Source organism: Micropterus dolomieu, linkage group LG19, assembly GCF_021292245.1.
Source record: "Micropterus dolomieu isolate WLL.071019.BEF.003 ecotype Adirondacks linkage group LG19, ASM2129224v1, whole genome shotgun sequence".
Classification (NCBI taxonomy): domain Eukaryota; kingdom Metazoa; phylum Chordata; class Actinopteri; order Centrarchiformes; family Centrarchidae; genus Micropterus; species Micropterus dolomieu.
In genome coordinates, this window is record NC_060168.1 from 19,667,657 (window position 1) to 19,690,035 (window position 22,379).

General features: G+C 40.8%; 2 protein-coding genes and 2 long non-coding RNA genes across 6 annotated transcripts in view; 2 read left to right on the top strand and 2 right to left on the bottom strand.

The window, feature by feature from the left end:
* The first annotated feature begins 4,580 nt into the window (after positions 1-4,580).
* On the top strand, positions 4,581-8,522 carry LOC123957645. Its single transcript, XR_006821844.1, has 2 exons — positions 4,581-4,926; positions 8,060-8,522. It is a non-coding gene; the product is annotated as an uncharacterized LOC123957645 (long non-coding RNA).
* A 2,440-nt stretch (positions 8,523-10,962) lies between these two features.
* LOC123957646 lies at positions 10,963-15,168 on the bottom strand. The gene is made up of 2 exons (XR_006821845.1): positions 15,025-15,168; positions 10,963-12,348 (listed from the first exon to the last, which is right to left on the bottom strand). It is a non-coding gene; the product is annotated as an uncharacterized LOC123957646 (long non-coding RNA).
* LOC123957644 (serine protease 23) lies at positions 13,569-17,373 on the top strand. The gene is made up of 2 exons (XM_046030599.1): positions 13,569-13,901; positions 15,594-17,373. The coding sequence occupies exon 2, from the start codon at positions 15,608-15,610 to the stop codon at positions 16,769-16,771; it is 1,164 nt and encodes a 387-aa protein (XP_045886555.1). The 5' UTR covers positions 13,569-13,901; positions 15,594-15,607; the 3' UTR covers positions 16,772-17,373.
* Positions 17,374-17,908: 535 nt separating this feature from the next.
* cfl1 (cofilin 1) overlaps positions 17,909-22,379 on the bottom strand; it is a 6,436-nt gene continuing 1,965 nt past the window's right edge. For 2 of the 3 annotated variants that reach the window (XM_046031140.1, XM_046031139.1), the window contains exons 2-5: positions 21,947-22,017; positions 20,549-20,859; positions 20,380-20,456; positions 17,909-18,901 (exon numbers count right to left, since the gene is read on the bottom strand). In XM_046031140.1, coding sequence (XP_045887096.1) covers positions 18,789-18,901; positions 20,380-20,456; positions 20,549-20,859; positions 21,947-22,017 — 572 coding nt within the window. In that variant the 3' untranslated portion in view covers positions 17,909-18,788. The remainder of the gene's footprint in view (positions 18,902-20,379; positions 20,457-20,548; positions 20,860-21,946; positions 22,018-22,379) is intronic. The other variant, XM_046031141.1, reaches the window with a different exon arrangement.

A 22,379-nucleotide genomic window follows, 5' to 3' on the forward strand; every position in this document is an offset into this window, starting at 1 on the left:
TTGTGGGTGACTAGAGGGCATCTGGGACTTGGTGGCTGAGTGGAGTTCCATTGGTTCTGCGGTGGAAGTTGGTGAACCAGCTTTCTTTAAATTGACAGTCAGTCAACACCCTGCCAGGTCACAGGCTCATGATTCAACAGCACCTTCTAGCTACATGACCCCTGCATGAGAGTGACAGCAACACACACTGTAAGCTGGAAAGAAGCTAATAAACAGACATAAAATGGCCTTTACATGGTGGGCAACATGAAAGAATGAATTAAATGTACCTTGCATAGTTTTCATTGAATCCAAACTTCTTTTTTCCACACCTCTCACTAAAACTCAAAAAGGCTTAACACTGGTGGTTGTTGACTGCGCTCTCGTGAAAGTCTGTTTCACCTGTAATTACACCCAGCAGTGATGTCACTCTGGAGTACAATACTACACCGCTGCAGCAAGGTGGGACGTTAAATCAGCCAAATAGTTTTTCAGCTGGTATTTAGTTTCTTTTCAAAGCCTCATGGACATGTTGAATGAGTGCCTTGTTTTTAATGTTTTTAAACCTGTTTTGTTTACATTGGTTTTGGGCTACATTTGAAATCACTGTCATCATGTAAGTTTTTTTTATATAAATATAACAACATACAAAATGACAAATAACAAAATCAAACAGATTTTGACAAATCAACTCGACTTATTTCTGGGGCTTTAAATCATATTTCGTGGGAAGACGACGAGATGAATTTAAGGTAATTTGAATGAACTATCACGTTCATATCAAACTGATGTACACTGCAGTGACCAGTGTTCCACTGTTAAAAATGATAACAATAACTCTTTACTCATTAAGGCACTTTTTAATTACAATTTGCTCAAATTATTTAAATTTTATAAAACAAAAATCCAATACAATCATACAATGTCAACATGATACAGATCAACTAAAAGTCAACAACTGATAATATCAAATTATCCCCAGCTGTAGCTTGTGGTCTTCTTCTTTTCCTCTTTTATTGGTGTTTTGCTCCCTGTTATGGTACATTTCTGCATCGCCAGTTGTCATGATGTATTAGTGTCCTCTGCATCTGGCAGGAGTGTGTGTCGCATAAGCCCCAAGGCGGGCATGTGGCAGTAAAACCTGAAGGAAAAATAAATGAGGGTATTCTTTCATCAAAACTTTTCCTTGACAGTACCAAAAACTCCACAGGGTACCTTTAATTGTTGTGTCTGCATTATTAAACGAAAATCTTATCTTATCATAAGATAGATAGATAGATAGATAGATAGATAGATAGATAGATAGATAGACTTCTAGATAGATAGATAGACCTTCTGGAAGTGTATATCCCAGTGTACTTATGTCCAAGTGTCAGTGGGAGCAGGTCTTGGCTGAGTAATGGTGTTACTAATCTGGATCTAGATGGGAGTTGAACGTGAGGACACACAGCTGCAGCCCAGCCTCGTCTGTACTGAGATCAGACTTTGGCCACCTCAGCCGCCTCATGTGCCTCTCTCACTCTCTTTCCCTCTCTGCAATCACAGACTGTTGTCACTCGTCCCACTGCCTGCACTGAGCCACCAGACGTTTGCGCTGCCTTGCATGCTTGAGGGAACAACGAATACAATAACGGAAAGATTGGTGCAAGAAGTCAGATGCATTGGATCAGGGTGTCATAAAAGCTGTGGGTAGGATGGAACCAAAGTCATTATGACAGGTTGTAATTTGTATCAGCGTTACACAATCGTTACTTCACTAACAAGTTAATGTGTGAGATGGGAGAGGACAGTGAAAGCAGACGAGAATGTATTCAAAAAGTAGTTCCTATTTGAGGGGACTGAGACTTTTATGAACAGTTGTTACTGGTTTTGCTGGGACAGAACGTCTCTTTCTGAGTCTCTTCCAACTTGATCCCTGGTGTCAGACACAGTTCTCCAAGTTTTCCTTGGCTTTGCATGGGGTGTTTTGGATTCTGCCGCTTATTATAAACAGACATGCGTTTGCAAAGCTTTTGTGATCATCCAAGATTCTCAGGCACTCATGTCCTCTGGGCTTTTTGTTCATCTGGTTGCGGATAACCTTTGAATAAGTTTACAATTAAACAGTTGTCGCTTGGAATGTTTTGTCACAGCCCTGATGTCTTTTTGGAGCTGTAAATCTCTGTGCCATGTCCTGTCTGTTGAATTTATAGACCCCAATCAGTCGTAGATTAAATGCTGGGCAAAAACAATAAGATCCAGCTGAGCACAGAGCAGAGATGTGCCATGCTGGAATCCAATTATGAGCGTCATTGCTTCATCAATCTGTTAGCAACTGAAAAGAGAACCAGTCAGGGGGACAAAACCCTGAACCCACGCTTGAGGCGGATCTATATAGAGTATTATTCCCAGGAAAATGAGCTCCTAGGCTTTCAGGGGTCTGTTTCGGACACTGGGAGTGGGGGCTGGCTTTGTTTCTGTGTGATATGCGGTGGTTAAAGGATTAAACTGTGGGTGTGGAGTTGCCCTGAGCTCTTAGAGAGCTCTGAAGCCCAGTCTGCGGCTTCTCTGTTCAAAGTGCACAGGGACAACAAATGGACGGCCTTGTTATTCCCAGGCGAACAGGAAAAGGCTCCAGTAAAAAAGCGCATGGCCAAACCTCAGTGAATTCTTGATGAAGGAAAGAATGCAGCAAGAGAAGAAACATTCTTTCTTTTCTTTTTTTTCATAACCACAAAAACCTCCCAGTGCAGTCTCTTGGCTAGTCCAGCTCCCCATTCACTTGCACAGCTCTGGCAGAGTTAGAATAATAAAAATGCCATGTAGAAGATATCTGGGGGAAAGAGGTGAGCGGTAGAAAAATGCTTTGATTTCACTGAAGGAACATTGTAACAGCTGAACACATGCAACAATAATTTAGCCCTTGTTAGGAACTTTAATTTGTTTGTTGGAAAGAGTGTTTCTCTTTATTCGCAGACAAGTTGTTTAGCATATTGGAAATGTTAAGCGAGCCTGGTGTTGGTTATGGACGCTGCTGTTGTGTTTTGTTGGAGAGCGTTGTCACCAAATTAACATTGCATGTAACTGTGAGGATTAGCATCTGCAGATAACAGCAGAACTGGCAGCCTCGCTGCTCTGTCTGTCAGAGCTGCATCTGGATCGTCTCCTGTTGCTTCATTCAGGGAACGAAGGACAAAATCCACCAGTGCCACAATAGGTTTATTAAGGCGAGACACCACAGTTTTTCCAAATTTACTCATATCACAATGAAACTTTACAAGCTGATGGTATAAATAAATAGAAGCTATTTTTGAATTAAAATGTTTAATGTATAAATTTTAAATATGCAAATGAGGTGTGATTTGCATATCATCACACAAATTAATTTTCCAGCACATTATTGACAATATACCAAATGGCCAGGCATTTACAGAATAGTTTATCAAAACATTGTTTTTTCATGGATGTATTGAAAATATACCAGTCATATGTGACTTTTTGTACCACATATTTACAGATAAAATACACTACCACATAAAAAAAAGAACGATAAAAGATATTTTTTTTTAAACTCTGTAAATGTCTTGCTACAAGACAATGTGTGTAAAATTATGAGGATCTAACTGCCTTGAAGGGCAAGGAAAACTATACTGTACTTGGCATACTGGAAACACGTCATTTTGAGAAAACGGCTGTTAAAGATTAGCTAACGCAATAGAAACAGACTTAGCATAAAAACTACATGCACATACATACATACATACTGTCATTTGTATATGTGTGCGAGGTGAGTATGTATGTATGTATGTATGTATGTTATTGTGACTTAGAGTATGAATATATGTTCAAAAGTTATGACATAGGGATCTGTAGTACAGTGGTTAATACTTTTGCCTTTGGTGTGGGAGACCTGGGGTTGATCCCCACTCACTGCATCTGTCATTGCACTGGATTATGGGGATGTGATATAAAAGTGACCAAATTACTAAATGAACATGGAGGAGGAAAGTTTTTGGCCATTTGATAAGTAGGTGAAACAATATTTCATATCCCTGTGTGATTGCCAAATAATAATGTTGTTCAGTGTCTTTATATTTTCAGATGAACGTTACCTAAGCTGTACCCTTGTATGGAGACCTAACGATATTAACTGGTCGTGCTTGCTGTCAGCCTCTCAGCTCCACAGGAGCTGCTGCTGAGTTTGTTAACCCTGAGAAGAGGGAAATACTGCATTCTGTTCTAGAAAGAGCAACTTTAACTCCTGTGACAGCCCACTGTAGTGGCCTAGGCGGCTTCTCATAGTAATAGTCTCATAGTTGCAAATTAGGTTGAAATCTAAAAATTGACAGATTGAAGCAAAATCATCATTTTGGACAGTGGTCATATCAATACTCATAATCATCTGAAAGACTGGTTGTTACTCACAAGCATAAAGCGTTTATTCCTTAAAGGTGTTTTTTGTTGTGTTCAGGGGGGCTGGGGTAAATACGCACTAACACACACTGCCTGGATTCCTCTCCTCAGTTTACAGACCACATTGTGGCTGTTATCAGGGCTCCTTCATTACCTGGCAACATAGTTGTTCCTGCAGGCGGTTCCTTTGTGAGTTCTCTGGAGCAAAGAACTGTGGCGATAACATTCCAGAACACTGCAGAACATTCCATTCTGGACTCAGATGCTAGAGGACTGAGGTGTGGTGTGGACCCAAACGCAGACACTAACAGGAGGATTCAGTTCAACAGAAAATATTTATTTAAACAAAACTTAACTGCACAGGCTTCCATAGAGCTCAAGGTAAAGTCCATTCCAAAGTAAATCCAAAAGACAGGTAATCCAAAACACTGAACAAGGAACTAGGCAAGAAGCAAGGCAGAACACTCAACAAGACGAAAGGACATGACCCAGACTGGAGTCACAAGCAGGCATACATATACACAGGGACTAACGAGCGGGGCAGGAGCAACACAGGTGAGGGGGATCAGGACTAATGAGACACAGGCAGGTAGAGAGACAGCAGGGGGGAAACAGACAGACACCAAGGCCACAGGGAAACTAATAACCAGGAAGAAACAGAATATAAATAACTGAACCAGAACATAAGCAGACAGATCACTAATATACCAAAAAAATACAACAGGGAAAACAGACTGAACTAAGATTAAACAGAACGCAGAGCAAACATGGACAAAATAATATCGAAGTACACAGACCAGGAGTAGACACTAAGAACTAACTAAACAAGACTACACAGAGAAACACAGAACCAAAAACGGACTTAAACAGGAAAGACATGAACACAAAACCACACTCTTAACAAGTGGTGTATAAAGACCTTACATAATGAACCGTTACGTTTTTATTACCTTAGAATGAGCCATTTCTATCTATATACACAGCGGGACACCTTACATCACCATGTTGCGCTGCCATGTTTCTACAGTAGCCCAAACGGACAAAGTGCTCTACAGAGTGCGTTTTATCACAATATTGAATACGTACGAAGAAGAAGTAGTAGTAGTAGTCTGGTTTGTTAGAAGTAAGAAGAGACAGGGAATTTGGAAAAATGGAGGACCATTTTTTTTATTATTTAGCACAAGAGCCGATAGAGCGTGTCGGCCACCGTAGCTTCTCCTGCGCACTTGAAAAATGAGGACACTTAGCAGGGAGTGAGTCTAACTAGTGTGACTAAAACTGAACCTATAAAGCACCAATCAATATTTCTATATTACAATGCAAGCAACTGTATTCTGCAAAACATGTCCAAAAAACCCACTGTTTGCTACCTGCCTAGAACCAAACAACACAGACAGAGGAAGCGACTAGCTGGTGAACACAGTAAAACAGCTAGCACGCTAAAGAGCAAAATATTCTTTCTGATGAGTTGGTTGAGACCAAACTAGAGCTAGACTTACATTTGTCAGGGGCCAGAAACACAACTCCAAATGAATGCTAATGTTGCTCTGTAACTGCTTGATGTGTAAATTAGCAACCGTTTGCTAACTTGAAGGTGATGACATGGTTATGTGGTGTTTTCAGCTTGTTATGCTGCCCCCAAAAGGCCAAAAAACGAATGCAGCTTTAAATAACTGAATCTCATGTTTGTGAAATCAAAGTAGTCTGCATTACATTGAGGAGATACAGTCAGTACCACTGAAGCTCTGCATATTCCACTTTGGGAAATAAACTCATTAAGGGCAGATAAGAAGATTTTGTATGATGAATATTTAAAAATAATTATTTTGTTGCCTGTTGTCCCTAAGATTGATCGTATACAGACTGCAGATACTGTACCTGTTAAAGACACCGTAATACCAAAGCTGTTTAAAGAAAATGGTGAAATATCTTTGGAGTTTAAGTGGGAGAAAGTTCAAAACCAACATAAAGGGTCAAAGAGAGATATGCAAATAGGAGTTAAGAGTATATTTCAGTGTCTCTGTAGATGAAGGACAGTCTCATACAGAAGAGAGTGTCAGCGGGAATGTTCGCACTGAGGCTGTAAATATTTGGGTCTGTTTACTGAGTCCTTTACAGCAGATTTGTTCTTCCACTCAAATGACCTGAAATCTTTTTGTCTCAGTCTCCTCCACGGAAACAGCTTGAGCTGGATCCATCTCATGTGGTCAGATGATTTGCAGTCGCCTGCGTAGTGTTTCTATCACAGCCTCTTTTGATGATTTCTCGATATTCAAACCATATTTGTTTGATGAACAATGACGGCCTGTCAATCTATTTGAGGCTCATCTCCATTTGCATTTTCTATAATGTATAACAGCTGTGTAGCCTCTGTGACTCCAGACCCTTTCACTTCTACTGTTGCTGTTGATCTCAGACGGAGAGCCACTTCTATATAATCTCTGGTCTCCCAAAACAACTCACATTTCAAAACATTTCTAGCATTCCCAGTGTAATTTCTCCCTTCTGGTATCAGTTAAATTCCCCAAATATTCAACCCACACTTTGGTTATGCCTGTCGTTCCTGAGTTTCTAGTTAATATTTTGGCTCTGAGCTACTCGTCACCCTGGGAGGTTGTGTGAGAAGTACAGTATTTTTTTTGTGTGGAAGTGAAGACATAAAATTGATTTGCCTCTGTTAATTTTCCAATTGGACAGCATTGTTTTCAGGGTCAAGATTTGTTCGGGTCATGATTAAAATAACAAAAATAATATTAGTGATAAAAACTGAAGCTAAAAACAATAACATAAGAGTCAAAGATCATAGGATTTGGTTTAGTTGTATCTGGCTCAAATAATAAGATATAATACGCACCGTTAACAGAAATTTCTGTTCTATTTTTCTTCATCATCACTTCACTGAGGCAAGGCCAGGCAAGTTTATTTATATTTCAGCAACAAAGCAATTTTACATTGCTTCACACAAAACATCACAAGCATGGAGACAAAGTGCAAAAGAAACACACCACTAAAGGACATGTGTTTAAAGACATTAGACAGTGGTCATTAAAGAGCCAAGAGAAGAGAAAATGAAAACAAGCTAAAAAAATAATAACACAGGGAGAAGATAGAAAAATGAAAGTTACAGTGCAGAGTAAGAAATGAACAGTCATTTGACTGAATAAAAGGCAAAAAGGAAAGTATTCAGCCTTGCTTTAAAAGAGAGTTGCAACAGACCTGCAGTTTTATGGGAGTTTGTTCCAGATATATGGTGCATCAAAAGTCAACGCTGCTTCTTCAGGGTTAGTTTTGACTCTGGGTACAGAAAGAAGACCTGTCCCAGACGACCTGAGAGGTCTGGATGGTTCACAACATAGCAGTCGATCCCTAATCCATTCAATCTTTCTAAACCAACAGCAGTATTTTAAAACCAATTTGTTGACAGACACGAAGCCAGTGTAAAGACCTCAGACCTGGAGTGATGTGATCCACTCTTTTGGTGAGGAACAATATTTGAAAATGTTATTTGTTATCTGTCTTATAATCAGAACATATCTGTGGCCTCTTTCTACAGAAAGCTGACAACAATCTGCGAAGTTGCTTAATAGTGATAAGCAGATTTATTTTGCCCTTGGACAATAATTCATGTTGGAACCATTATATCACTTGATTAAGCCAACAGATGCCTGTCTCTTTTCCATATGTCCAGGCCAAAGAGATGTTTTAAGGTTGTTATGGGAGGCCAGAGGTTGGAGCGACAGAATACCGTTCTGGACAACTTCCAGTCTGAGCAGCAGACTCCCTCCTACAGCCTTCAATCTGCCTAGACTGGTTAAAGATATGATGAGACACACTCTCTACCTCTCTTCTGATGGATTTCATCGCAGTAAGTTTACATTCCTTTAGTTCTGTTTTTGCTAACTGCTAACTTTTTCCCTTTTTTCCCTTTCCTCATGCAGCCAAACTGAAATGACATCATGCCGAGGGGAAGTCGGGCTGAATACGTACCCACAAGGCCCTGCAGGAGAAGCAGGGACCAACGGCGGGAGGGGTATCTGCTCAACAGAGGATGAGATATCAATCAGGGAGGAAAATACAATGTCTAAAAAGGTATTTCTGGCACAGATGCAGCTCTTTGTCAAGTGCTGCAACAACACGAAGACTGAAATGTGGAAAATGTCTGGTCTGTTTTGTTCTGATGATGAGGAGAGATAGAGGACAGACAGATGGGATGGGAGGGCTTTGATGAAAAGGGAAGAAGCAATAAATGTGTCCGGATGGGGAAAAAAGGCGACATAAAACACTGAGGCACAAGCTGGAAAGGAGAAAAGGGGACATTCTTTGTGTTCACAGTTCACCTCTCTTTAAAGAACTGCTCTCTAAAAAGGCTCCAGTTTCTGTGGCTCCTAAGTGACAAGAGGGTCTGGCTGAGACTGGGTCAAGAGCTGCAGGATTGTTATAAAAGGTTCACTCTACTGTTTTAAGGCTCAGATGGCTTGTTTGAATCTGAAGCCAATTATCAGATTAAAGAGTCCAAAGAAAAACCTGTGATCCAGTTAACAAATCCCCATTTGCTTATGTGGGGCCCTCACAGCATGTCAGCTGAACGATCACACAAGCCTTGATCCCCTGGCCCACCATGATGTCATTATAACGGACCACATCTTTGTTCCCTACCTTAACGGACACATATATTTAACTCTAATTTGCACAATATGGGACTATTGCAGGCTTTGAGTAGCGCTCAGCTCTGCAGCACCATTTCCATGGAAATTTAAGGTATGCCTGCTCACACATACCCAGCATGAACTCACTCATCTGGAATCCTCCACGCCACTTTCTTCCAGACTGAACAAGCTCAGCGCCGACAGCCAGCAGTAATGACAAATATTAGGGAATCCTGCACAAACACTGAATAATTATGAAGAATGTCAAACACAAGGAGACACAGACAGCTGGAAACCTGATGGCTTTCATGTCATTTGTTTTCCTCGCTCCCCCGTTCACACAGTGACAGCCTAATAACACACTTCCCTGGAAAGTGGTCAGATGTTAATGAACATGACAGGCATTTCTCCAGAGGGGGAAAGGTGGGATGTTTTTTTGTTTTCTTATGTGACTCATCTTGGAAAATGTGGGTCAGAGAAAGTGACAAGTGACTGAGTGAGTGCCAAGATTGGGGGGGGTTGAGGATAAGGGTCATTGACCTTCAGGACCTCGGTGTTAAAGAGACAGGAACATGAGAAAAAATATGCGCTATGTAGAAGCACGTTAATGCTTAACCAAGAGGCTGACCAAGAGATACAGTTCTTCCAAAACAGTCTTGATTTTTAGCTGCGCTAGCAGCATGGCTTTGGGTTAAGCGATGGTCAGTCCACCACTTTGGGTCAGACTCAACAACTATTGGATGGATTCACATGAAAGTTTGTACAGACACTCATGAACTCCAGATGATGAATCATAGTGACTTTGGTGATCCACCAACTTTTCCTCTAGTGCCACCAAAACTCCAAGAGGTTGAAATTTTTGGTTTACAGTGAGATGTCTCTATTATTTGATGAATTGCCATCAGATCAAAAATGTTAGCGTTGTCATTGTATTCATGTTACCATACTGATAGCAGTTAGCTCAAGCACAGCTGTGCAAAAGGGCAAGCCTCACAGAGGCGCTGGCATGGCTGTAGACTCTTAGTCTTGTTGCTTTACACATTCCCTGTCATTTGGACTGCTGGATGCAAAAGTTTATTCTTACAGCATTTAAGGAGAGCAGAGTTTTTAAAATCAGTAGCCATTTAATCACAGCAAACAATATAAACATGACTATGAAAATCTCTTAAAGTTCTCACACAGTAAAATAAAAGTCTTTGATGAGTATGTATTTTCTATGAAGTGCTGCTCAATAAATCACTTCTGTGTAAGGCTTTCATGTTTACATCTGGTCTGTTCATTGACCAGAAGGCCTGCTCGAAGCCAACGACTGATCTGACTCTACATAGCAAAAGAGTGACCAATAAAATTAGCATCACACCTGGTGTCCATGTATGAATGAGCACAATCTGTGACGTGGAGCTCATGGTCTGCTGTGCAGTGGGAAAAAATACACCATCAAACAGAGGCAGCAATGTGTCAGTGTCACGGGGTCGATTCTCAGTCCAGGAATTTTCTTTCATCTGGAGCTGACAAGTTCTCCCTGCGTTCAATTGCATCCTTCCAAATGTCAAAGACCTGCAGGTCAGGCGAATTTATACTCTAAATTGTGTGCTGTGAGTGTCTGTATTAGTCCTGTGGTGGACTGAAAACCTATCCAGAGGGTTCATTTACATTTTTACACCACCCAAAGCATGCTGGTCCCTTGTGACCCTTGACAGTAATAGGCAGGTAAAGCCTGAACAATTGAATGAACACTGTCAAACAAGACAAATAGTTTCGGAAATGAAAGATATACTACCAACAGCTGTTTTTAACAGTTGCAAGACAGATTTTTCCTTTAAACTGTCAACTATACAGCAGGCACCTCTTCTGAAACTGAACCAAGAATGAACCCTGAAACACGTGTTAGACAAGAAACTGCTAATCTACCGTACAACAGACAGGAGACAGGTGGGACACTAGACCCAGAAAGATTTTTTTTTTTAAATCTTGACAAGACTTCTTACCGTACACATCAATTTACACAGGCTGACAAATTGAGCAAAATATATAGGAAAATTTCCCTCATGTGTATAAAAGCTTCGATACAGACTTTAAAGGATTAGCTTGACTTTTGGGGGAACTTGGCAAGAGTTAGGAATTACAATACAATATTTTACTGAAAAACAGACACATTAATACTGTATTTAATTTAAATGGTTCTTTAATATTTTTGCCCTACAAAATTAATTAAATTAAAGGAATAGTTTAACATGTTGGGGAATACAATAATTCGCTTTCTTGCAGAGGCTTGCATGATTAGATTAATACAACTCTTATGTCTGATGCTACAGCCAGCAGCTGGTTTACTTAGCTTAGCATAAAGACAGAAAACAGGGGGTAAACAGATATATACGAGCACCTCTAGCTCACTAATTAACACATTATATGATTTGTTTAATTTGTACAAAAACTAGAGGCGTTATGGAGAGAAGAGGACTTATGTGCAGGACTATTGCTTCACCAGGTGCCAGGTCCAGTTCATAACTTTCCGATAAAACTACAAATTTAAGTTTTTACACTTCACTTTTTGCACAGATTAAACAAACAAGATATAATGTGTTAATTACTGAGCTTTAGAGACACTCATTTTGTTCCCTTTTGACAGCTAGCTGTTTGCCTCTTGTTTATGCTAAGCTAATCTAACCAGCAGCTGGCTCTAGCTTTATACTTACATATTTTGACATGAGAGTGGTATCAATCTTCTCATCTTACAATCAGCAAGAAAGCAAATAAGCGTATTTCCCAAAATGTTGAACTATTCTTTTAATAACTGTGTCTGCATCTTCTGTCCTCTTTAATTTTACTGTGCTGGAGACAAATATGAGCAGAACATTTTTGAGGAAGAGAGAAAAGAAGAGGACAGAAGGAAACACAAGAAATCTCTTGTGTAGCAGACAGACAGGCAGCGATACCATCATCACACACAGCATGCTTACAGAGTTACACATTTACACCTCTCTGGCCTCTTGCCTGCTGCCTTCCTTCCCATCCACAATGATTTCCCTCTGTATTTCTGAGGGAATATACTTTACACTTAATCTGTCAACACAGCTCCAGCTGAAGATTTTATTACAGGGATGAGGAGCAGGTTCTTTAGGTGTTTCCTCCGTGGTGACATTTGCTCCGGGACAACAGTGGTCACATTGTGCCAACAGCCTGACTTGTGTCCTTGTTGGGAGATTCCTCAGCATTCCTGAAAGCACTGTCGCTGTGACTGGGAGCTCTGTTTCGCCACCCCTGACGCTTCAACAAACCCCATGGGAGCGTCGATGCGCAGCTCCCCAAATTCCATAGGTTCACTGAGACCCTGAATGAGACATGAAAGACCTTTTGGAGATCAAGGTCAGTCAGCAGAGGACGAGGTGAACACTGCTACCAACGTGCCCCAACAGCTCTACGATCTATGAGCATACAGGAGTTGGTCTATTGTGGCTCTTGGCATAGATAATACCTGGAATACATAATGCCAAAAACAAGACTTTTCTTGCTTGGGTGTAGCTGTAGGCTGCCAATGAACATGCCAAATGCTAGATATGATGAAGACTATAAAGACTTTGATCTGTAACTGAGTCATAAAAGGAAAAACAATTACTCAGTCATGTTGATTCACTGCGTTGAATGTTAAATCTTTATGCCATACTGAAAACAAGTGGGGTTGAGGTAGAGGCTGAAAAACAGAAGTCTTTCATTTAATACCATAAAAGATCATTTCATATTAATGAAAACACATAATTTGATCTAACTAAATTCATACAATTAAGTCAATCTGAGTTTACACTAACTGAATGTACAGATTATAAAATGATTAAGGCATTTTGAAACCTGGTACCACTTTTTCTTTTACAAGCAACCTTTATAAATGGTTTACAAATTGTAAATATTGGCCTAAAAACATTCATGTTCCCCTCAGGATGAAATGTAATAACTTTGGTAATCCTTATCTTTTCACCGATCACCATCATCGGGTCAAATTTGTAATTTGTCCAATATTTCTTTAGCTGCCAAAATAATGACATTCCCATCAGCCTCAGCTGCAGTTGTATTTATGCAAAGCATAGCATGCTAAAACGCTAAATTAAAATGGTGAACATGTTAAACACATAGGTTAATCATTACACCGGTAAAGTATTAGCATTGTCATTGGAAGCATGTTTGAATGTTACCTAGATGACGTTATTGAACAAATCCTTAAAGTAATTATAATTATCAATGATTAGCATGCTAACATGCTAAACTAAAATGGGTAACGTTAAACTTTAACTTACACCTTAAGTGTTAAACTTGTTAGCATTGTCATTGTTTAGCAAATGTTAGCATTTTAAAATGCTTAATTAAGATGAACATGTTAATCTTATAGACCTGCAGCTTAGCTTTTCATTAAAATCTGACTGTACTTGGTAAAAACACTTAATACGATTTTTCCACGTATTATCACGTTATAAATGTAAAATTCATATAAAACATGAGAATAAGCTGTAGCAGGACACTTGTTTGCTAACTGTCCCCCCTCAGCAGGCACACAGGCGGAGGCGGGGCGTTAGGACCGTGAGGCAGGACGCTTCAGAGAGTAAACACTTCTTTTCAGACAAGAGACTTTTATTTGTGGCTCTCAGTCTGAGCTGGGCAGGTTTCACAAGAAGTACTGTCGGTCCCGACACCCAGAGGGACGCCGGTGCCTTTTTTGTACACGCTGTAAAAGAGCGAGCAAGACTGTCTTTCCGGAGGACGTGCACAGAGAAACTACCTGCCTGTCACCGGAGATGATGAGCAAAACCTGGGAAATGATTCTGAGGGACTCTTCTGATGGGATGGAAAACTTGACTGCGATGTAAACACGGTCTATCGATCTCTAATCAGGAGGTAATGCCTAAAATCTCCAGTTTTGGACAATGTTGCATGTACAGGTCTTTGCATAAATAATGAAAAGGGTTTTTACAGCCGTATGTAGCCAGATGTATTCAGGCCAAATGTTAGAGTGAAATAAATGGTAGGCTATATAAGATTAAATGTGTGTATAAGGTCTCATATGTTTCTTTTTCTTCTCTCAGTCTGTTGTTTCTTGGTCCCAAACATCCCTTCAATCATCTTCATCATCGTTGTATGACAGATGTTAGAGAGAGATGAACTTAATTTGACTCTGCTGCATGCATGTCAGACAAGATTAGATCATATTAAATGCTGAACAGGGAGTCTTCTATACGCTTCAGACCAGCAAACTGGAGTGTTTTAGATACCTTTCTGTGTTTTTTTTTTACTGAACCAGTACCTGTATCCTCCCTTTTTATATACAATACAGCACTGAAACGATTTATCTGCACTATTTTTTAAAGAGGCACTGTAATCTCCAAGTTAACTGCAGCAGCCCCAAAATCAACGCTCTCCCACCATTTTGCCTCCAGTTACATGCTGTCACTTTGCAGAGGGATGTCCTCTGGATCATTTTCCTGTGGTTTCAATCAGACCGAGCCTCTAAAACCTCTGAAAGAGCTGCAGTGCTTTGGTTTAGAGCATGAACATTTTGTCTTAAGAACCTTAAGAGGCTCTGAAAACACAGTTATGTCATTGCTTCACATCCCCAAATCACTGTTTTACCACAGCCTGGTAAATGCACTGCTTCACCATCCAATTTATCCACTTAAGATGTTCTGTGACTGTCTGCCACAGCTGTCACGCATCTGACACATGCTTTCCCTCCTTAGAGGAGCTTTGTAACTCTACCTCCTTTCTAGTGGTGTCTGGATCAGCACATAGGTGTGTGGACAGGCCTCAGCCTGCCCTATGTTAGTGATAATGCTCAGTTTTGCCACCGTGCCTCGACTTGTTTCTTTTCACTTTTTACACACCTGCTCTCTCCGTGCCATGAGTGCCTCTGGGTCCACAGCCTTCAGAGGGGATCAAGTGTCTCCTTGTCCCTGCTAATCTGCCCTGAAAGCCCCACGCATACTGTGAACTCGTTAATGTTTGACATAAAACAACTTCTTACCTCTGAGCTTTGACTGTAACTTCCACACCTCTTGTTTGGACCTATTCAGTCTGCGATGATCATGTCTAGGAACACGCTTTTTTTAATAAAATAATCACACACTGCATATCTTTTACTTTGAGAGTGTTTACCACTCAGCTTTGTTTTTGCTTCTCAGCTACGTCTATGGCCACTTTGCCTGCTCTTTTTTCCACTTCCTTTGGAATTTGTCTGTGACTTTTGTATCAAACAGACTTTAAAATGCTTGTTTGTTTCCATCATGCTGAAATCCTATTTTCCTGGTAATCTATATTGTAGGAACAAGAGGTCCATTGTTGCCTTGCACCTCATGAAACTCTGGCCTGGCGTTGCAACACTAGGTTTTGCAAGCTGACCTCACTTGCATAGGCGCAGTAATTTACAATCAACTGTGAAAGACTTATGAGGGATTAGAGTTTGCGTGTTTGTAAGACAGCTTGTTTGGGAATGTATTCCACAGTTGTTTTCCTGACAAACATGTAGGAATTCACGCAATCTCGCAGGGATAAGCTGTTTTTCTCATGTATGTGATTGATTTTCTGTCGTTGCAGTGTTTTCCATCACCATGATGTCGCAACGTGAGCTCCTGACTTACCTGCTCCTGACTTACCTGCTCCTGCAGCTCTTCCTCCCGCTCACCCTGTCCTTTCTGCACCCTCCTCACCACCCGCCTGTCCACGTACCCACGCTGGTGCCTCATGTGCCGACGCCTCTCATCCGCTCCCGCTTCAGCGCTCAGACCCAGCTGGACTTCACCACTCACTGCAACTCCAGCTGCTTCCACAGAGGAGAGCAGGGGGCCCAGAAGGAGCAGCTCACAGAGAAATTGGCTTTTGAGACACTATACGCCAACGGCTCCCGCACTCTCACTACTGTAGACGTGAAGGGTGATGAGGAGGTTGAAACGGATCACTTTGATCACCCTTCACCGATTCGAGGATCAAGAGTGAAGCCCAGGAAAAAACGAGTGAGGCGGCAGATTTATGGCGCAGACGGACGCTTTAACATCCAAGGTGACAACTTCCTATTGGATTACCCTTTCTCCACAGCCGTGCGGATCTCCACCGGCTGTACCGGCGTTCTTGTGTCTCAGCAGCATGTCCTCACAGCTGCCCATTGTTTGCACGATGGGAAGGATTATGTCAAGGGGGCGCGGAAGCTCAGGGTGGGCTTCCTGATTCCTCCATCCATCAACGGCACCAAAGCCGGCCTCACTTCTGCCAAGAAGCCTCTGGTCCGCTGGGTGAGGGTGAAACGTACCCGTGTGCCAAAGGGCTGGATCCAGGGCCCTCAGGAGGTTAGCATGGACTTTGATTACGCCCTGCTGGAGCTGCGTTGGCCTCACCGACGTCCCTTCATGCGCCTCTCCGTGGCTCCCTCCTCTGATGACCTGGCAGGGAACCGCATTCACTTCTCTGGTTTCGACAGCGACAGGTCCGGGGAGCTGGTGTACAGATTCTGTCCCGTGGAAGAAGAGTCCAGCGACCTGATATACCAGCACTGTGATGCCCGACCTGGAGCCAGCGGCTCTGGAGTGTATGGAAGAGTGTGGGACAACAGTTTAGAGCGCTGGGAAAGAAAGGTCATTGGCATTTTCTCTGGACACCAGTGGCTGGAGATAGATGGGGAGAACCGGGACTACAATGTGGCCGTGCGCATCACTCCTCTGAAGTTTGCACAGATCTGTTACTGGGTACACGGTAACCGACTAGACTGTGTCCAGGACTAAGACAAAAGTAGGACAAACGGACAAGGAGGAGGATTTGAGAGTGGGCTATAGCATGAAAAACACAAGAAAGCACAAAGCGGCTGAAAACGTACAAGGTGAAATGTCTTATTTCCCCTAAAGAGAGTGAGTAAAACGGGATTAAATCCACGCAAAAATAAATTCAGTGATGCACCAGTAGGGCAGATCTACTCATCTACTTTTGGACCAAGATCCCCTTCACTGATTTATTTCTGTCCTGTATTTAATTTGCTCCCTGTAACCTCTGGGCCCATTCAACAAATCTGCCTGTGAGATCATCAACACGGCATCTTTTAATACGATTTTCCCGCAGTTAGCTTAATATCACACTCAATGTTTCCACAAGACACTTTTCCTCATGTGTCAGTAGCAGCAGATTATTTTCCTACTCTGGATGACGTTTTGTCTTTATATCTTTCCTGCTCTCTTTTCTGACTCTGGGGAAATGGTTTGGTATTTCTATAGCTCTTCAAGGATCATTCAGTTTGTGGAAACCACTGATGCTCTTGTCACTGTGGACTGGGCAGTGTTCTTTTTTTTGAGAAATGCGTGATATATTTTAATAAACAGAGATTTATAACACAGTTTGTGTCAATAGTCTTGGTTTCACTAGTTGGGGCTGGGCACCATCATGTGGTCCTAACAGGTACTGCAGAATCAATCCCTGAACAGCGAAGATGGACTCGAGTTTTACTTAAATTTACTTTATTTGCGACGTCATTTGTTTCAAGCAAAAATGTACTGATTCAAGCTTCTCAGATGTAAATATTTACTGTAATAACATCCATTATTTGAAATCGAATATCTTTAGACTATTTGAATTTGGGACACTGTGATGGATTTGTTAGTTTTTTTATAACGAAAACTGTTGGAAGTGATCATCATGAGCTGATTATTTTATTACTTATTCATTTGTGCAGTAAGATCTGAGCATCATCATTGAAATGTAAGACTTCACAACGGGTGCCATTCACCATAACCAAAATGCTACAAACCGATCTGATGTGTAACAGATTACCAAAATCTGAAAAACTACAAATTTGAAGTAGGCCCAACGGCTCAAGAGTAGGTTTTTACAAAACACAAGTAAAACAAGTGGAAAAAGAGCAGAACGAGTCAGTAGTTTAGTGCTTTTTATTAGAGATAAGGAGACGATACAAAACATCCACCATTCAATATTCAGTCTAAACTCTGACCGCTGGTCTTTCATATACACATCGCTCCCCATCAGACCTTCATAACACCGAAGATTTTAAATCAAGAGGATCCTGGTTTTAACGAGTACAAGGAATGTTGTCCGTTTACTACATCAAATGCCATGGTTTTCTGACCCAGAACTGAAAATAAAAAAAAGGGGTCAACTCAAGTTTTGGAATTTGCATGTTCAAAAAGAAAGAAAAAACAATGGAATAACAAAAACAAAAATATATATTTAATTGTGGTTCCCCCAGAGAAGGTTTGTTACATCTTGTGCAATCAAGAGTAAATTAGTTCATACTACAACTAGTCTCAACTACACACACTTACAAAACTTAACTAGAAGTTTGGCAAAAAAAAAAAAACACAAGTAGTTGGAACGATTTGTCAGAATTCAATGGTTGGAAAACTAAAAAGTTTGTTGTCTGTCTTTCTCTGCAGTCAGTCAAATGGAACCCAGAAAGAACAAAACCTTGTCCTTAAACATGAACAATATGTGTATTTAAGTTTATCATCATCATCCTTCCTCAGTTGTATCTTAATGTTTTTCCTTAGTGTGTGTTTTGTTCATATTCTTTATGTTGCGTGAACTGGAATGACAGTCAGCATTTCTGGAATTTCTTTTTGTGTTTCTGTCACTTGACCCCAAACCCACCCACAATATCCCACCCCGAGAGTCCCGCAAATGGTGCTGGTTCTGCTTTTGCCCTTCTCCAAACCACACTGGAATGAACAGCTAAACCCAACAGATGTGTCTGAAAGGCCTCGATCGAAGCCAGAGGGAGGGAGGGAGGGGCAGTATTTATATAGGGGCTCCTTCCAGGCTGACTACTGACGAGCCGCCAAGCTTTTCTGCCAGGGTGTGCCGATCTTTGAGGTCTTCCAAACCATTCACCTGCCACTCATGCTTAATACCTGAAATAAAAACAGAAGGTAAATGTTGTACAAGGTTTCAGACAAAGAAATAAAACATCACTGGATCATCACTTTTGCTAAATAAGGTGTGTCAACCAAGTAAGCCCAAATATAACAGAGCTTATCCTTTGAGTCAGCTTATCTGTTGAACGTAATATATGGATAATATCCTCCATCATGTTATATGTAATTTAGATTGTCATGATATGGTACATCTTCTGAAAATTAAAGTAAGAAATTGTTTATGGATTAATATTAGCTTATCCAGCAAACAGCCTGACAAAGGTTATTCATCTTGGTGGCGCAAAACAAAAATCTAAAAATCCAATATTGCCATAAAATAGCACTTTGATTTTTAACTCTGCCCACAATAGCCTGGAACTATATAAAAAGGCATAACTACCGAGATATATATGGTAAAGAAAAATCTGTGGTACACAAATGTATGTTGTCTGACAGTACATATCATATCACCCAAGCCTATTGTTTAATTAAGCAGAACAAATTATCATACAAGTCTTATACCCATGTGCAGAAACATTGATTTAATATGTATCCTGAAAAGCAACATTGGCACCGAGACAAAACCAAAGCACAGATGCAGGCTAGTGGCTGAGAATGAAAATCTAAACGTGGCGTGTAGATCCAACAAAATGGGCAGGTACCTGGATGTGATGTGGCCGCTACAGACAGGCTGCACGTGTAGTGAAGACACGGTCAAGGCAGAACTAGCTGACATTCTATTTACTCCAGTGATTTTTGCACTAATGTTTAAAATGATACCCTTTCTAGTGGCTATTACCGGTAGACTACTTTATCCTTAATTCAGAGCGGTATAATACCTATGATTAGGTATCTGACTAGCAAAATGTTGTTTACGCAAAAGTTTGTTTGTGTATTAAAGATGTTTTTAAGCAGTATTAATTGTCCACATGGGGGCAGCAGAACAAGCTGTTAACAACATCACAAACAATTTCCTATTCACACATCCAGCCGACCTGAAGCAACATTAGCTTTCACATATTGTGGAGTTTCTGACCACCTGAACTCCTGAGGGAAATATCTGGCTGCTAAATGCTCCGCTATGTTGTCTGTGGGCCATTTGAGCAGCGAGTTTCTGGCCGGAAAGCCAAAACAATGAGCTGAAAAATTATAAGTGATCTGCAGTCAGGTGATATTTCTCTTTCACATTACAGTTATCTGATTTAAATACAATTTAGCCAGCTTTAAGTTTAAGGTATAGGGCCACGCTACGATAACTGTCTCAGTTTTTTGGTTGAACAAACGCTTTAATTCACTATATTATATCCTGACAAATTGTTGAACCTTTTTCTAAGTGGAAGTATGTGTGCATATACAAACTTAGTTGGGTGTGGTTATGGTTGGAGTATGTTTTAATTAACACGTTTGCACCTGCAGCTTTGTGATTCTGAATCCATTTATCCATCAGCAAAAACTACACACACACTGCCATTTACCTTCAAATTTTCTCTTGATAGCATCTTTTGAGCTGGCATAGATCATCTTGCTCTTCAAAGGAGCACTTTCAGGAGCCCTGCGAGCGGGGGGAAAAAAAATTATTAAAGCCAAATGTGATCTTAATGATGGTCAAGAATCCTTTAACATTGGATATATGGCCGCACTCACCAGAAGATAAAGACCAGGTCCTCCTTCTTCGTTTCTTTGGTCTCATAGGTGGCGTCATACAGGGCGTAGCGGCAGTCGTCTGGGGGCAGCATCTTCACAAAGTGCTGGTATGGGTCCTGAACAGTGGTTCCCAAGTCACCCAGCAGGATCTCTTTGCCGTCATCCAGAACAATGTTCTTGAGGTCCTTGCTCATGCAGAAGAGAATGGCCTTCTTCCTCTTCCTCTTCTCATCCTCGTTTGCCTGAGCCTTACGCACCTTCATGTCGTTGAAGACGGCGATAACTTCATCTGTGACTTTCACACCGGAGGCCTGTGGAGAGAACAATCTGTTAGGTCCGAGTTTAATGTATCTAAGGTTCAACTTGACTGACTGAATTCAGTCCCCCCCAAGCAGAAAATCTATTGCTAGAACGTTGAATAGTTCTTTAATTACCTTGGACTGATTTGGGTGAATATTGTGATGTAAATCTATTTTTTATTTAAAAGTACATTGACACCAATGCTGTTAAATTACACATTGAGAATCAGTTAATCGCTCACTTTTTAATAAGAAGATGACAAACTCAACTGGTTCTTCCTTTACAAATTTGAGTATTTCCTGGTTTTCTAAGTCTTATGACATTGAACTAAATATATCTATAGATATGTTTGGGTTTCTAACTGCTGTTCAGGCAAACTAAGCAGTTTTTTTGTGATTCATTGACCAACCAACTAATCTGGAAAATAATTGACACTTTGATAACGAAAGTAATTGTTCGTTGTTGACAGTTGCAATAATCTTCAACAGGTCAGAAGTGAGGACTTCAGGACAGTTGATACAGACATAATGAAACTGACAAAGGGCCTGAGAGGTCGGCATGTGACTACAACACACTAGGTGTGCCTTAGCATATCCTTCATGATAAAGCCTATATAAGAATATTATTGTAATAGAAATACCCAGAAATATTGTGATATTATTTTAGGGCCATATCGCCCACACCTAACACACACACACACACACAGCAGGAATCCATACGAGGACAACTGATAAGGACTGAAATGCTAAGGTGTGGCCGTAACAAGCTGTCAGCCATGGTGGTGGAAGAGTTAAGTTGTGTAAGGCAATCTGAAAATGATCCAGCTTTCAGCACAGTTGGTCCAAATGAAACAAACACTGACAGTTCAGTCTGGACAGTCTTTTATTTCCATTTATTATGTATAAGGTCAGACTGTAAGAATAACAAAGGATGGAGATAAACTAAGCCGCTAAAACTGCCTGTCTAAAGTCCACTTTGAATGTGAATACAGATTAAGTTCAGCAAACAGGTGTGTCTAAGTTTCTGTGACAGGCCTGTAGGTATAAAACAGCACACAAGTTATTTCTGCAAGCAGAGGGAATAGCCATGTATCTCTACCATAAAGATGACCACGTGGGTGAGGGCGTGGTCAGGAATTAAGCAGAGTTCAGTCACAGACAATAGGGCTTCTGTAGAAATAAAGAATATAAGTCACATTGCAGAGTCACACAGCTGCTGCATAAACTCCCTCAATCAGGTCTTCTGACTCTGTTTAAGAAACTCCATCACAGGAAAATGCAGTCTCAGGAGAAGATAGAAAAAAACTGCTATCTACCAGCGATGTGTGAATGGAAAAAGGACATAACAATGAAAAGGAAATACTGTGGCAGGAAAGAGAAACCCTGCTGCAAAGCAGCACAGACAGACACCGTATGTTTACTCAGGGAGTAAAAGACCTGTATGAGATAACAGTGGACTTTAAAGTAATAATTAACCAGCAAACAACCATACTTCCTTAATCCCAAAATAAGAAATGAACTTTGATATCCCC

What these genes read in the sequence shown, in the direction of transcription:
- LOC123957644 (XM_046030599.1), top strand. Translation starts at nt 15,608, where the DNA reads ATGATGTCGCAACGTGAGCTCCTGACTTACCTGCTCCTGACTTACCTG.